The sequence below is a fragment of the Lates calcarifer genome, linkage group LG7_2 (assembly GCF_001640805.2).
Source record: "Lates calcarifer isolate ASB-BC8 linkage group LG7_2, TLL_Latcal_v3, whole genome shotgun sequence".
NCBI lineage: Eukaryota > Metazoa > Chordata > Actinopteri > Centropomidae > Lates > Lates calcarifer.
The window spans coordinates 11,919,024-11,934,238 of NC_066854.1; the positions used below are offsets into that span (position 1 = coordinate 11,919,024).

A 15,215-nucleotide genomic window follows, 5' to 3' on the forward strand; every position below is an offset into this window, starting at 1 on the left:
AATACCAGTATTTAACAGTGATCTGCACATGCCCAGGTCTTGGTCTTGTGTCGTGTGTCAAAGAGTGGTCTGAATACGATTCTGAACCAGGAAGACGTTGCTGGAATCCTCTCTGTCAACTCAAAGCCGCTGGCCAGTAATGTCTACTCTACTTGGGAGCTCCAGTTGCTCTCATGGCTCAACATGCACTATCAGAACATGAGGAAAACTGTCTGGGGTACAGGTAAGGCACAACGTGTACACACACATTAGCAACTTTTAAAGTTTAGGGGGTTCATTTGTCTCCTGCTCTTACAATTTGTGGAGTGAGAAGTTTGTTTTCAGTTTAATATATTGTGTATTTCATTCTGCATTTTTCATTACCTACTGATGCCTTAATATGTATTACTGATTGAAAGGTTATTTCTGCATGGTAATGGTTTTGCAGTTGGCATCCCATCAGCACGCTGGATAGTGAATTTTGACCTGGACTTGACAGATGGACTGGTGCTAGCTGCTCTGCTTGCTGCCTACTGTCCTTACCTGGTCAGTGCTTGTGTACACGTGTCTGAATCTATGTGTGTGTGTGTGTGTTAATTTTGTGCAGACCCTCTTAAGTGTGTGTGAGTCAATGAGAGATGGTGGTTAATGCCTGTAAGTGGCACTGTGATTGATGTGATGAGGACACAATTAGTCCTGAACAAGATTAGGGAAGCTTATTATCATGCTAAGCACCATTTTGTGTGTGTGTGTGTGTGTGTGTGTGTGTGTGTGTGTGTGTGTGTGTGTGATTGAGTACAATTCAGACTGAATTTTCAGTGGTGTAACTAGCCATGAGATGTGTTTTGCTTACAAAAATCCCAAGATGATCATAACATAAGCACTGAACTATGACAAGTCAAGTTACAATCCAAAGTTTAAACACACATTGCCAAACACTGAGCAATGTGTAACAGGCTACAGGGTGACAGTGAGAGTAGAGAGATCTGAAAAGTCAAGCTACAAATTCAAGGGCAACCGACCTTGATGGCTGAGGATCTCAGTCACAGACATAAAGTTACAAATGAACCTTGTCATAATTTTACATCTGACTTTACCACTGTGTTTCTCATTAGATCTGCAGCCACTTCAGGAGGATGTACACCACAACTAACAGCCTGGAGCAGATCCTCCACAACAACATCATAGTCTACCAGTCCTTAACTGCACTTTCTCTCAACATAGATATACAGGTAAAAACCAGAGGGGTGTTTCATAAAGCAATCCCTCCAGAAATGGTTAATTTAGTTTTCAGTCTACAACAGGGAAATTCACTAGAATCTGCCACAAAGGTCACTGTGACCTCACAAAACATGTTTTTGGCCTTGTGAACACAATATCTCAAGAATGCCTTGAGTGAACATTCACTTGGACTCAAAAATGAATTGATTAGATTTTGGTGGTTAAACATCAAGGTCACAGAACACTTGTTTTTGGCCATAACTTAGGAATTCACACACTACTGCACTGCCTGTTGGCTGCATGCAAGGCAGTAATACTAGTTTTCATTTTCAGACTTGTAGTCTTGACCTGACCTCACAAAACACATTCTTGGCCTCTTGAATGTGATATCTCAATTCACACTTCACTTTATCCCAGGATGACTCATTTACAGGCTGAGTTTAGCAGTTCATCTCCACTTGTGTCAGAGTCTAGGTTCAGTGTGCTTAAAGTTCTCATCTGCTTTATTTATGATAATGGTTTTGTCAGTTTGTTATCAGGTTATCCATCTGTTCATTAGTCTCATTCTTGTGAATATGATATCTCAGTACGTGATTAATTTGCAGACACTAATTTCCATAACATATCTAAATGTAAGCAATTACTTTAACAGACGTATTTACTCATTTCTGCATTAATGAACGTTAGAACACTTTGATTATAATAACTGAATATATCATGAATATGTCAGTATGATTGTTACCGTGACGTCAGAGATTACGCAGCACTTCCTGTTCCCTGTATCTGCATGCATGCATCTGTGCATGTGTTCAGCCCACAGACTTGTCGGATCCTAATCCAGTGCAGATGTTGATGCTATGTGTTCACCTGTATGAGAGGCTGCCTCAGTACCTGCCAAAACACACCATCACTCTGTCAGGAAGCCTGCACAGCACTTTCAGCAAGCAGGTAGTACAAACACACACGTACAACAAGGACTTTGGTCTCAGAAGACACCTAAATAAAAATACAGCCCTGTAAATCAAATTAATGAGCACTGTCAGGATTGAAAATGGACTTGGATGGTGCACATGCAAACTCTGCTAGTGGGAACACACACAGGCACACATTAACAGGATTATAGTCACACACATACATTAATAGGATTATAGACTCACCCACACACACACTAACAGGATTACAAACACAGACAAATATACATCTGGGTAATGATCCACATTGTCAGCCACATTACAGGCCTAACAAAAATAGACGTCAGTTTGTCATTGCTAAGCAAGACAGATTTCATTGTTGTATTTCTGTGGGTGTGTGTGTGTGTGTGTGTGTGTGAGAACTGCAGGTGCGACTGAAAAGCCCATCCTCTAAGCCTGTCAAATACCAGGCCTTCCTTTTAGGAGAGGATGCTCCTCTCTTCTCCCTCCCTGATGGATCTACTGTCACCGTCCCTCCAAAGTATGTTATACCAAACTATACTTGAGTACAATTCTGACTACTTGCACTTTACTTGAGCATTTCTATTATATACTGCCTTATACTTCTTCTCCACCTTATTTTCAGAGGCAACCTACCTCTTTTTATGGTAATCATGGACCTAAACCTTTCAACAATCAGTGACAGAATGTTAAAAGAAACATCTTAGAAGGACAGTTTTATATTTGAGCAAACAGTCTAGTATTGCTTTATGCACTTAACTGGATTGGGGTTCAGGCTAAAGTTACCCTGCCCTGGGTGACTAATTGAAATTTGAATAATTTCCATTTTAATCTAAGAACTAAATTTTTATGCAGTTCACTAAAAATGATCTGCTTCAGACACTTATACTATATAATGAAGTGTTCAGAGGCATGTTTTTCCAGGTTAAAGCATAAATAATTGTGAAGACTACAGTCTTGCCCAATAAAATTGTAATTATGAAACACTGCTGCATGCCTTTGTAGTCTGTATCAACAGCAGATACCTTACTAAAGCTGGTATCGTTAGTGAGGAAGTGCTGTCGTTGCATCTGTACTTCCAAAATAGCTTGTTTCAGGCAGACCTATGCCCTGCAAAGAACAGGAAATATCCTCAACTTCTTCAGCTCAGGGTTCAAATTGAGTATATTTAGTTTTGCCTTGAGACTACTGTAGCTCATTAAAATGTACTGGTTATGCCCTCAAGTGAGGCCTCTACATAAAAATAGCCCATGTCCCATTTTGGATCCCTGGCTTTACTTTGAGAAATGCTATCTTTAAGACAATGCTATTATGGAGAAATATAGTGTTGAAATTCTGCTGATTTATTACTATTACTACTGTCATAAACTGAAAATGGGGCATTGTAAAATGAAATAATCATGTTTTGGTATTCATATTCCCCTTGATCAGAAGCTAAATAATCAGAGATCTTGTTGTTGCCTGTGGTGATTTTCACAGGGGCCACGTTGAACTGACTGTCCAGTATAGATGCTCCTTCCTGCAGCCCATGAAGGCAGTCCTTCTGCTCATCTCCAGCTCTGCTTTTGGTCTGCATGGCACCACTCTTGCCTTCAATCTAAAGACCCATGTCAGTCACATTACACCCACAGTGAGTATAATTAACTAAAGGGCTGGGCTGACTGTCATGCTGTAGTTATACTCACTGATTTCTTGATTACTTGCTAATAATATGTCTGACTAAATCACTCACTAGCATGCTGTGAGTGTCTATCACACATCACACACCATTTTGAATGCAGTGTCTTCCTGAAGCTTTACAGTTGTGTTACATAGTTTCTGGCTCTAGCTGTAGGCTTATATATACCTAAATGACAGACTCTCTGCTTCCTACTATTTCTCCTTAGAACACTGTCAAGTGCATGTCTCCGTGCTACCAGCTGAGAGTGATCCATCTGCCAGTAACTAATCCTTTCAGGAAAGAAGCTAAATTCAGGTAGGTTTCTGTTTGTTTAGATCAAAATCAAGATGAAAAATTTATGGAGTCTGTTTACCCAAATGATGAAAAAAATAACAAACTAAAAAAAACCAAACATATTTTTCCACCTAGTAGAATCAGTATATTCATGTCTTTGATTTTATTCATCCAGGGTTGAGACACTTTATCTGTCTGTGAGAGTTCTGTCACAACCCCAGTACAATGGAATTGAATGTCATTTTGTTTGTGATGCTTACTGGCTTTCCAGAGACAAAATCAACACTATGATTTTTATGGTCTGTGTTGTAAATTCAGCAATCTTTGCTGTGCGTGTTTTAGGGTGGTGCTAGTGGAGTCTACGTTCAACCCAGTGGAGCCTGTAAAGAGACAAGACGGCCTCGTTCGACAGTAACACATGCACTTTTTACACAGCATAAAGACTAGTAATACACACATGTACACAAAAGTACTTGACTTAAAGGATAAGGCTACTATTATTCTATATTCTTCTTTTGTCCACCAATCTCATGAAAACACTTAAACCAACAATGTATTCATCTGTGCCTCCATTCTATCTGATTTCCCTTCTCTGTCTGTGGCTCTCAAGACCATTAGCTCCCACTGAAGGCATACGTCTTTAAAAACCATCTCCTGAACATGTAGTTTCTTTTTTAAAAAACAGCTGGGCAGTGTGTTTTTTATCTTAAACACAGTGAAGTGAATTTGTTAGAAACTCTTAGTGCTGTTATGAGTATTTCTGGCATCAGTACATGTATATAAATAAATTACAGCCTGTGTGTCCACGGTAATGAGGGATATGTCACGCAGTGCAGTGGTGTGTCTCACTGATGTGTTTTTAATAGTTTTTTAACAATGGAGCTCTACAGCACAGAGGATATTATACACACACATGCCCTTGGCAGTATAATCAATTCGTTGTTGGTTTTGTTCTCTTCATCTGATTAGGTGACAGGAAGAAAAATATAGAATGTCCAAGTTTGTCTCCAAGAGCACAGAATAGAACTCACAAAATGGTAAATGAATAGATCATTTTAAATTGATTTTCAGACTTAGACTAGATTTATTATTCCTTACAGATCATAAAGTTTTTGCTTTTCCTGCTGCAAAGAAGACCACAGATAACAGTAAATAGACACCTTGGGTGGTATTTTTAAAATCCAGTTTGAAAATGTGAGCCTTTAGTATAGTCCAATTTAATTTCCTTTTTACATTTAATTGATTCAAGACTGTGAAACATGAAACAAGGAGCACAAACAACATACAGAATACAAGCTAGCTACAAACAAAAGCTTCATATTTAATTCTCTATATACAATAGTAGTGGCTCTAACACAAAAAACAAAACCTACAAGAGCCTACAAAAAGAAAGGGTTCCCCCTGCTAATCATAGCTTCATACAGTGAAGTAAAGTATGGGCTTCCTCAGGGGTGTCCTGGGTGGTCATTAAGAATAGCTGGTTAGTATGCGTCTCTCATCACCTGAGACGTCTTCAAAGCCAAACATTCCAGGTCCTCCTCCTCCATAGTCATCTCCTCACCAGGAGTTGACTATGAGGGTATGATTTAGAACTGAGGTCATTTGTAGTTCACCTGAATCAGGTTGTGTGATGTGATATCCATATGTAAATGATTATATATTATTTTTCTTTCCTCCTCCTTCGTCTTTCAGCATAGAGAAAATGACTTCAGATAAGAGCCATGGGGAGGACATGGAAGGGAAGCACTCAGCTCTCAGTAAATACTAACATACTAACACACAAACGCACACATACTCTGAACCCTGCACTACCTCAATTACTGTTTATGCATATGTGAGAACACTGCTCCTTTATTCATGTCTGATTTGTTGTGGCTTATATATGTTTGTGTGTGTGTGCCCAGATGGTGAAAGCAGTGATTTCCTGACTGCAGAGAGGAGTGTTTGTCTGAAGGCAGGCCAGGCAGATACTCTGAACATCCACTACTTGCCCTTCTGCCCTGGCACCAAGTATTGCTCTGTGCTGCTAGTTTGCCCACAGGTCAGTGTGTCTGTTCATGTGTGTGTGTGTGTGTGTGTGTGTGTCTGGGTTGTCTGTCAATTTCCTGAAATAGATTTAAAAGAACTGAATATTAATTTTCACTTTTGAAATTGCAGCTTACTGAAAATCCACAGTGCATATTAAATTGAGTTGAGTTAATTAAGTGAAATCTTCATCATGAAGTGTGTGTGTGTGTGTGTGTGTGTGTGTGTGTGTGTGTGTGTGTGTGTGTGTGTGTGCGCGCGCGTGCGTGCGTGTGTGCATTTCCTACTTGTGTTTATGTCAGTGCAATTTGATACCTACCAGACAGCACTCTGGTTCCATTACAGTAAAGTGTAAAATGGGAAAAGTTTTGAGCCAGTACAAAAATATTCATTGTTATTATATACATATCACATAGACTGTGATAACAAAGTTTCTTATTCCTAAAACAGTGTCACTGTGTTTCAAGAATTAGGCACCTGCATGAGAACACAGAATCGATTTTTCCAGCACTACACTAGTAATGGTAATACTGATTCTGATTTCCACCTCAGAATCAAAATACTGGAATAAATACCAATGTGATCAAATTTATCATATCACGATATTGGGAATATTGCAATGTGTGGTATTTACATCATAACTAATTGTGTGCAACACACAATTCCAATAATATGGAAATGGTTTGATAACTTTATTCTGCAGAGAAAAAGAGCAGCCTTGGCGTTGATTCTGCCAGTCTCTGGAACTCTACTGGAGGGATGGAACACCATTCTTCCAAGAGATCTTCCCTCACTTGGTGTTTTGATAATGGTGGTAGAGAGCACTGTATTGCACATCAGTCAAAGAAACTTTCGTAGGTGTTCATTTGGCTTGAGATCTGGTGACTGTGAGGGCCATAGTCATTTTCATACTGATCAAACCATTCAGTGACCCCCTCATGCCCTGTGGATAGAGGTATTCACATCCAGGCACTCTACTTATTTTTCAGGTTTTTCCCTTTAATTTGTTATCCGTCTGTTTATAGTACCACTGCCCTTATCTTGTATCCTCGGTGGGAATGGAGGGAATTGGTCCTTTGTCTTTGTCTGTATTTGTTGTGTTCTTGTGTTGTTAGTTAATAGTGGCAGTGATGTTAACTTAATGGTAATTAATCAAGGCAGCACATTGCAACATTGTGGAAAAAAAAGAGAAAATTTTCATTTACATTGAGCTAAAGTTTAGTATTGATCAGCTGGACTCAGCTGAGAAACAACAGCATAGCATGTCCCTTTATATCAATGGCTTTAATCAGAGTTATTTTTAAATGAGAGCAGAGAGCCACTAGCCTGGAAACCAGACCAGTTATCGAGCTCATGTTTATTTGCTCTCCCCCTCTATTCAGAAAGATTTCCATTTGTGCTGAGACAGGTCAGGCTAATCACAACCAGTTATCTAAAATGTGGCAGGTTTGATACGATGACTAACAGCTACTCATGTCTGTTTATACAGTAACATTACCAACCAGTGTGGCAAGTGACCCTCATTTATTCACAGCCATGTCTGTGTGTGTGTTTCCCTTTAGGTAGGGGACATGGTCTATATGGTGAAGGCCACAGCAGAATTGCCTCTTCCCTCGCCTTTCACTGCCAGGCCTAGTTCTAACATTGTCTCTATCCCCAACAACTCTGGTAGGAACCTGTCACACTTTTTGTTTATTATTATGTTTGATGGCAACATCATAAGCGTGTATTCAAAATTAAGAAGCACCAGTAATAGTATTTGCTCTTAGCTGTATGCACACTGATGTTTCTCCACCAATAGACCCAGCTATCTGCGTATCAGTACTAAGCCTATGCTGCAAGGTGGAACAGGTGTGTGAGGAGGTGGTGCATCTGCCGCTTATCAACACAGCCTGGGAACAAGCTCTGGCCATCTGGGGGCAGTACAGCATGAGTGCCGATGAACACAGGAGGCGGATGCTGACACACACTTTGTATAGCAGCACTGTGAGGGTAACCACAGCCATACGGAAGCTCTTTAAACAACAGGTACACACACAGATCTGTGGATGCTTGGTGACGGAAAGGCAGGCAGGCAGGCAAGACCATCAGTATTGTGAGATGTTTTCCCTGTTGTCTGTATCTTACTTGGTTTACCTCTTCTCTTGTTTTTCTGTCAGGCCCAGCTCATGAGTGGTGGTGACCACAGTAAAGTTATAACATATAGTGTGGAGGTTTCTTTGCCACAGTACTTCACTTTACCTACTGCTGTTGAGATACCTATAAAAGAGGACACCAACATACCATGGGAGAATCCTGCAGGTACACACACATAAATACTTGAATTCCAGTCAAGCACAGAGGATGAAGCTACTTCCTGTATCACTGATGAAGCACTTTGATCCAGCAGTATCAACTTCTCATTTAATGTTATATTGCCCTTTTTGACCAAATAGTATAGGAGCAATGAAACCAAAATAAACTAAACTAGGAAATAAAAATCCCCTTTGCACATTTCTGATTGTGTTTCCATGACAACACCTATGAACATCAAACTAAACTGATGACTGGTAGTGTTTGGGAGCTGTTTTTACACACATGCTCTCAGCTCTCTCTGTTTATGCTGTCATTTTTAAGTTAGTTATGAAGTTTGCTATGTTGTCTCACTTGTTATTAAGGTTATAAAAGACTAACCCTCATCCTAACAACAATGATAATAATACCATGAATGTGGGACAGGATACCAGACTCATACTGCACTCATCACAATGGTGCCCATTGACTTAAATGAAAATTGCACACTGAGCACATGAGCCAAAACGTTTTGTAGCTTCCAGGTTTATTTCTGCTTCATTTGGCTCAGTGCACGAGCGTTAGTATTTCACTAGCTGGCCCCGTCTGTACGTTCCCAAGTTCATTTACTTATGTATATGTCATCTCTTCTCTTATTGTCCTCCTTCTCTCCTCACTGAATATCTCCTCTTCCCTCTGTTCAATAGACTGTGGCTGTGTGGACATCCCATTACGCTTCCAAGCTGACCGTGTGGGGCACTTTACATGTCAGGTGGTCCTGAGGTCTTGGTGTGATACCAGGGTCTACATGCTGGAGGCACAGGTTACTTCACAGGTATGTACCAGCTGATGTCTGACTTTAGTAAACCTGTCACTGAACATTAAATGAACACTGAATTGCTTGTTGGTTCATGTGCATCTCATTTGTGACCACAGAGAGGATCAATTCACCTGGACTTCAGTTCACCTGCTCACCGTTCAGTCACACAAGACATACCAGTGGTGAGCAGCAAGAGAAAGTTCTTGAGTATAAATCAGTGTGTGTGTGTGGTGCCTGTAACCTAAACGCATTTGATTAATTATGAATGATTTCAGATATTACTTCCATAAAGACTAATTTCTCTGAGGAGAGTGCTGCACTGTGTACACAGTATACTCGCTGGCGCAGTGTGTGTGAGAGTAGTACTCTCTCAAATACGGCCATTGTGCACTTCACTGGAAAAAACAATCACAACATTTGAACATGGTTGTCACCTGCCAAAATATCCACCAGCTCCTTTGTTTACTTGACTTAAAAATGAACGTTATTATGATTGTAGTTTTGTGGATTGGTTTTTAACATATTGCCAAAATGGTGAATTTAAGTCAAATTATCCAGCCAGTGTGTCTACCCACAGCACAACGAGACCCACCAAGACTGGAACATGCATGCTGAGGTGTGTGGTGAAGGATTCTATGGCCCAAAAGTTTTGAATGTACCAGCTGGGACAAGAGCCTCCTACCCGCTCTCCTTTCACCCTTCTGCACAATGCATTGTCATGGTAATATTCTTTTTTTTTGTTGTGGTTTCATTTTGTCTTTGTGTTTTTGTGATTGCCTGTGAAGATTGATCATGATTACCATGAGAACAGTTGACTTGAGGGCATTTGGTTGTAGATAGTTAAAGACGTTTCAACTCTCATCCAAGAGGCTTCTTCAGTTGTCCATTCTTGTTTTCTGTCATTTCATACTCTTGTCATTTAACTTCTGACAATGGTATGAAATCTGTATGATTGCCTTAATTTAGTGTGTGTTAAGGACAATTCAACATCAGTAACAATTTAAGTAAAGCCTTCTTTGAAAATCCCCTGCCACTGAGGCTTATCTACCAAGCCCTCATATTTGGCCTCTCTTCTAATTAGCCTCCTCCGTTCCCTCCTCCCTGGGAAGTTTCTGCTCAAGTACGACCACTTATCTCAATGCCTTAAACAGCAGCACACTGTCTTGTCTGTGTGGCTGTTCAGGTGATATCTGGAAATTTAAGCTTCCTCTATGGCCTGCATCATTTTCTGTTGCTTTTCCAAGCAGACAGTTTCTAAGAAGCACAGCAGACATTTTTTCTTTGAGAAAATGTATTTTGATAACATTGTTGCAATTTAAAATAGTAGTTGATCCCTTACAGTGATGATGAATGACACTACTGCTTTCACATGTAGAGAATGTTAAATAGTTCAAAGAATGATTTTCAGAGTGATTCATTGGTTTTATCATCAGAGGATTAAAAGCTGAAAATCAACCTTTATGTCATGAAATGAGAACCACAAAAATATAGGAAAATATATGAAAGAAACATCCAATAAATCACCTCACCATCACATCCTTCACATTTATACCACAACAGCAGTTTAGATTTTAGTTAATGATACAGAGGATGAAAAATAACTTATCATCAATAAGTAAATGCTGAAATAAATGGACAAATAAATCAATAAATGAATTAATCAATACCGGAAATAATGGATGTAGGTAATTATATGCAACATAAATGAAAAGGGGTCTTCAATTTATTTCCATATTTCTCTATATTTGCATTTATTTATTTCTGTAGAGTTTGTATTACCAACCTCATTAGCATAGAGAATATAGAACTGTAGAAGTATAAAAATAGATCCATGTAAATGTATTTATTTTGTCATGAATTATTTTCTGTATTTCTTTTATTCATATTCCTTTATCAGCATATATATTTATTTCAGCAGTTACTTATTAGATAGATGTGATTTTTTGTTTTGTTTTGTTTTGTTTTTTTTGTTTCCATCATATAAAATGTATCTTTTACGGTATTTCTCCTTTTTTTGGTATTGGTTAGGGTTAACTTAAGTACTGAGTGCAAAAAGGGTTTGTGCATTGGCCGGGAATCGAACCCGGGCCTCCCGCGTGGCAGGCGAGAATTCTACCACTGAACCACCAATGCGCTACATTAATGTACGCTGGAGGCGGAGCTTAAAATTGAAACCTGCTGTAGAAGGTTGTATCTTGGCTGTCTATCCGTCTTTTACTCTAAATTGATTTTTTCTGTATTGATTAAATATAGATGCCTGCAAACACTAAATATTACTAGAATTAATTACAATGGAGAAATTATCTGTATTTTGTATCCACAATCAAGAGACTCATAGGAACATTTTTGGGAATAGCAGCCTGCTACTAAAAGCAGATGGCAACACAAGAAACAGCGTCTTCTCCCAGCGTTGTGTTTGTTAGCACGGCACTCACCCCAGGTTATTAACATGAATCGTATAGTTTCGAAACGTTTTTAATCCCTCTCATCGATCTAGGCTAGAATCAGCCCTACAGAACTGTCGTTTGTTGTTCAGAGGTATTTATATGGGCTAATCTGAACTTTGATCTACTGTGTGACGATGTCTGCTTTAATGAGACATCTACTGGTGGACTCCCTCTTAACATTAACATGCATCGTGACTCTTCTCATGTTAGGTTTGCTGTGAGTCAGGTTTGATTACCTGCAGCCTGAGCAGATGAAATGTAAAGCAGTGGCTACTGTGCCACTGCTTTACAGAACAACCGTTCAAAGCCACCTTACTGATATGTAGTATTAATATTATTAGTATTTACACATTTATGCACTAACAATTATAATCCAGTAATATAATACATATTCTGAAATGGGACATTCTGCATGATGAGTACTTTTACTTATATTATATTTTAAATATATTTTAGTGCTCATACTTAGAGACATTTTAAGTGCAGGACATTTACTACTTTACATAACAGAGTATTTGGACAGTGTAGTATTACTACTTATGACCTTACATGCAAAGCCCATGCATAGGTGAAGGAGACTTAAAACATAACAAGAAAGAAAGTGTGATGAGTGCGCTCCCCTTTCTCCTCTTCCCCTTCTCTCTCACCCCTCTGTGCCTCTCTCTCTGTCTCCCTCGGTCTCTACTTTTTCTATTTTTCTCTCACCCCTCCTCAGTCTCTTCCTCTTCTGCCTCTGCTTCTGGGCCTCAAAATTCTTAATTTGCATATTTAAATGACTGAAGGAAGAAGACCCCATGGACCCTCCTAGGGGATTTTAGTTTTGTATCTTGTGACCTTTTTCATGACTTGAAAGTTTGCAGATCTGGACCATTTGGTCAGATACTGAATTGGTGGAAATCTTGGGTTCCCACCCTGAAACTGATGATTGTTGGTATGCTCCTGGCTTCTTTGCAGCAGCATCCATATTTGAAGCCCTGTCAACTGTCATGTCATGCCCTGTCAATCTGTCAGAATTTTATAGTCCAAGCATATGAACACGTACAGTAGAAATACATTTCTGAAAAGTCATTATTATTTATATTACGAGTATAGACAGACATGGATTTAAGCAGCAACTTGACTGGTTGGTGGAAGCATACAACCCAGAGGAAATTCTAGTTGAAATATGTTATAATTACTTATGGAAAATAAGATTCTCTGAGTCCTTAATATAATATATAACATAGTGTACATAATGTATTATTATAGTGTTTTTGTATTTGGAGCCTCTTTCATGCATCGTTGTAAGAGCACCTGACTGCAGCTGAGAGGCTGCTTACCAGTGTTCCTCTGTGCAAACACTTCACACTGAACACCTGTTTGTGTGTGTTTGACTGTCTGGACTTTATCCCCTATTCCCACAGGGCAAGCTGTCCTTACATAATGACTGCGACGGCACTGAGCATGTGTTCACCCTCAGAGGAGTGGGAGAGTACCCCCTGCCTGTGGACCATGTGGTATTACACTGCCCTGTTGGGAAGACCACACACACTCAGCTGGATGTCCCCAACTACAGCCAGAACAAACTGACTCTTAAGGTACAAGCACATGTGCACATAACTGCCACACATACTGGTACTTGCTGACAAGGTTTACTCTGATGCACATTCACACCCAGAAAAGCACTGAGTGAGTTTAATGGTTGTGTGTGTATTATATACCTAGTATACCTTTTGTTTTCATAGAAATTGAACCAATATTTTTTAGGTATCAGCAAGTCAGTCAGACTGGAAACTGTATGAGAAGAAGAATTTGATAAATGGTTAATTGTTGATGTCATTTTTCAAGCAACCAGTTTGAGCTTCTTTAATATCAGGGTTTGTTGCTTTTCTTCATCTTCTGTGATAGTAATTATATATATATACACACACATATGTATTCATCAGATTAACGGGTAGAGTGCCATTAGTTGCAGCCTTAGCAGTGGCCAAGAAGGCACAGCAGGAAATCAGTATAAAGTAGGCCCCTCTACTCTAATTATGTATGTGTATATGCATCTATTTGCTGGTGTTTCCGCCTTGTGGAGTATTTTTTATTTCCTTTTTCTTATGTGTGTGTGTGTGTGTGTGTAGGTGGTGACGGATCTATCTGTTGTGAGTGGCACTCCCTCCCTGGAGATTAAACCTGGTCACAGCACTCCATACACCCTGGCTGTGTCACCATGGAAACGAGGGAAACAGACAGGTGATTTTTTTTCCCCCTACCACGTGTTTGATAGATTGTTGGGTTGTGTGGTTTGTATGTGACATGGACTGTAAGGAATTAAAGCTAAAATGACTACAAACCTTAAGTCTTATTATTAATAATAATAATTAAATAAATAAAACAATACAAAACAACTAAACTGTACACTTCATCCACAACTTGCAGGTTATGTGTCATTTGTAGAAACCGATGTTCAAGAAGCAGACAAAGACAAAGGTAAGCTCAGTGCTGTACCATATATTGTGCATGAACATGTAATCATGCCTAGACTTGATTATAAAATGTCTGAACGTGTGTTTGCATTTATACCATATTCATGCACATACATGCCTGTCATCCAGGTCACCAACTGGGACACTATGAGGTGTACTTCTCTCTAGAGGTTGTTTGTGAACCACCAGCACCTGTCAGAGTCATTGATGTACAATGTGCTGCTCAGGTAAGATCTGCAAACCTACTTGAACTGTTGGGGTGATATTTATTAAGTCTGTTGTAAATTACCCTCAGGGGTACAGCTGCCTCCTGACAGAGGCATGTTCTTTAGTTTCCATCCGTCTGTCCCATTCATTTGAGATCAATATCAATATCCACCTTCAGGGAATGTCTTCAACTTTGGCCTACTCATTCACTGAAACTCCTGGATGAACTGATAAGATTTTGGTAGTCAATTGTCAAAGATCAAGGTCACTGTGACTTCACATCTGTCCCATTCTTGTGAGCATGTAATCTCAGGAATTCCTTTAGGGAATTTCTTGAAATTTGGTACAAACATTTGCTTGGACTCAGGGATGAACTGATTTGAATTTGGTGGTCAAAGGTCAAGATTACTGTGACCTCACAAAACTGTTTTTTGGCCAAGTCAAATTATTTTACTTTTGTATCCGTCTATCACTGGATTCATACCTGTCAGTATAGGGCTAATTTGCATTTCAGAAAATAATACACTTAATACTTTTTATAAAATTCTTTGAAGTCTTCACTACATTTATTACCTGAGTCTGGACAGACGTGGATGTAAACTGGAAGTTGACTGACTGGTGGAGGCATACAGTCTTGAGGCTGTAATTCCAGTTTCAATTCAGCTGAGAATTTTTACTAAGACTGCAGATGTAAATGAGTCTAGTCACAGTTAATCTCATTTGCACAAAGTGCCTCAGAGTGCCAGACAGTTTCAACAACTGTTGCACGTGTCTGGAATGCAGGGGGGCACAAAGAGAGTGTTTTCTGCTGTTGGACTTTAAATATTAGTTGAAGAGAAGACACATTTTGGAACTGCAAGTGTGCATTCATCTTTAAAGAGGGAAGTTATATGTGAGGGAATA

At 39.4% G+C, this 15,215-nt stretch overlaps 1 protein-coding gene and 1 non-coding gene across 2 annotated transcripts in view; one reads left to right on the top strand and one right to left on the bottom strand.

Annotated features, from left to right (window-relative positions):
* LOC108880234 (cilia- and flagella-associated protein 47-like) overlaps positions 1–15,215 on the top strand; it is a 49,356-nt gene that overhangs the window by 19,257 nt on the left and 14,884 nt on the right. The window contains 20 exon segments of the mRNA XM_051066091.1: positions 37–223; positions 428–525; positions 1,095–1,211; positions 2,014–2,148; positions 2,540–2,652; positions 3,612–3,762; positions 4,019–4,107; positions 4,429–4,497; positions 5,779–5,843; positions 5,991–6,127; positions 7,674–7,779; positions 7,913–8,139; positions 8,271–8,412; positions 9,090–9,217; positions 9,319–9,384; positions 9,780–9,923; positions 13,053–13,226; positions 13,761–13,872; positions 14,059–14,109; positions 14,235–14,332. Of these exon segments, the coding sequence (XP_050922048.1) occupies positions 37–223; positions 428–525; positions 1,095–1,211; positions 2,014–2,148; positions 2,540–2,652; positions 3,612–3,762; positions 4,019–4,107; positions 4,429–4,497; positions 5,779–5,843; positions 5,991–6,127; positions 7,674–7,779; positions 7,913–8,139; positions 8,271–8,412; positions 9,090–9,217; positions 9,319–9,384; positions 9,780–9,923; positions 13,053–13,226; positions 13,761–13,872; positions 14,059–14,109; positions 14,235–14,332 (2,409 nt within the window).
* trnag-gcc (transfer RNA glycine (anticodon GCC)) lies at positions 11,265–11,335 on the bottom strand. Its single transcript has one exon. It is a non-coding gene; the product is annotated as a tRNA-Gly (tRNA).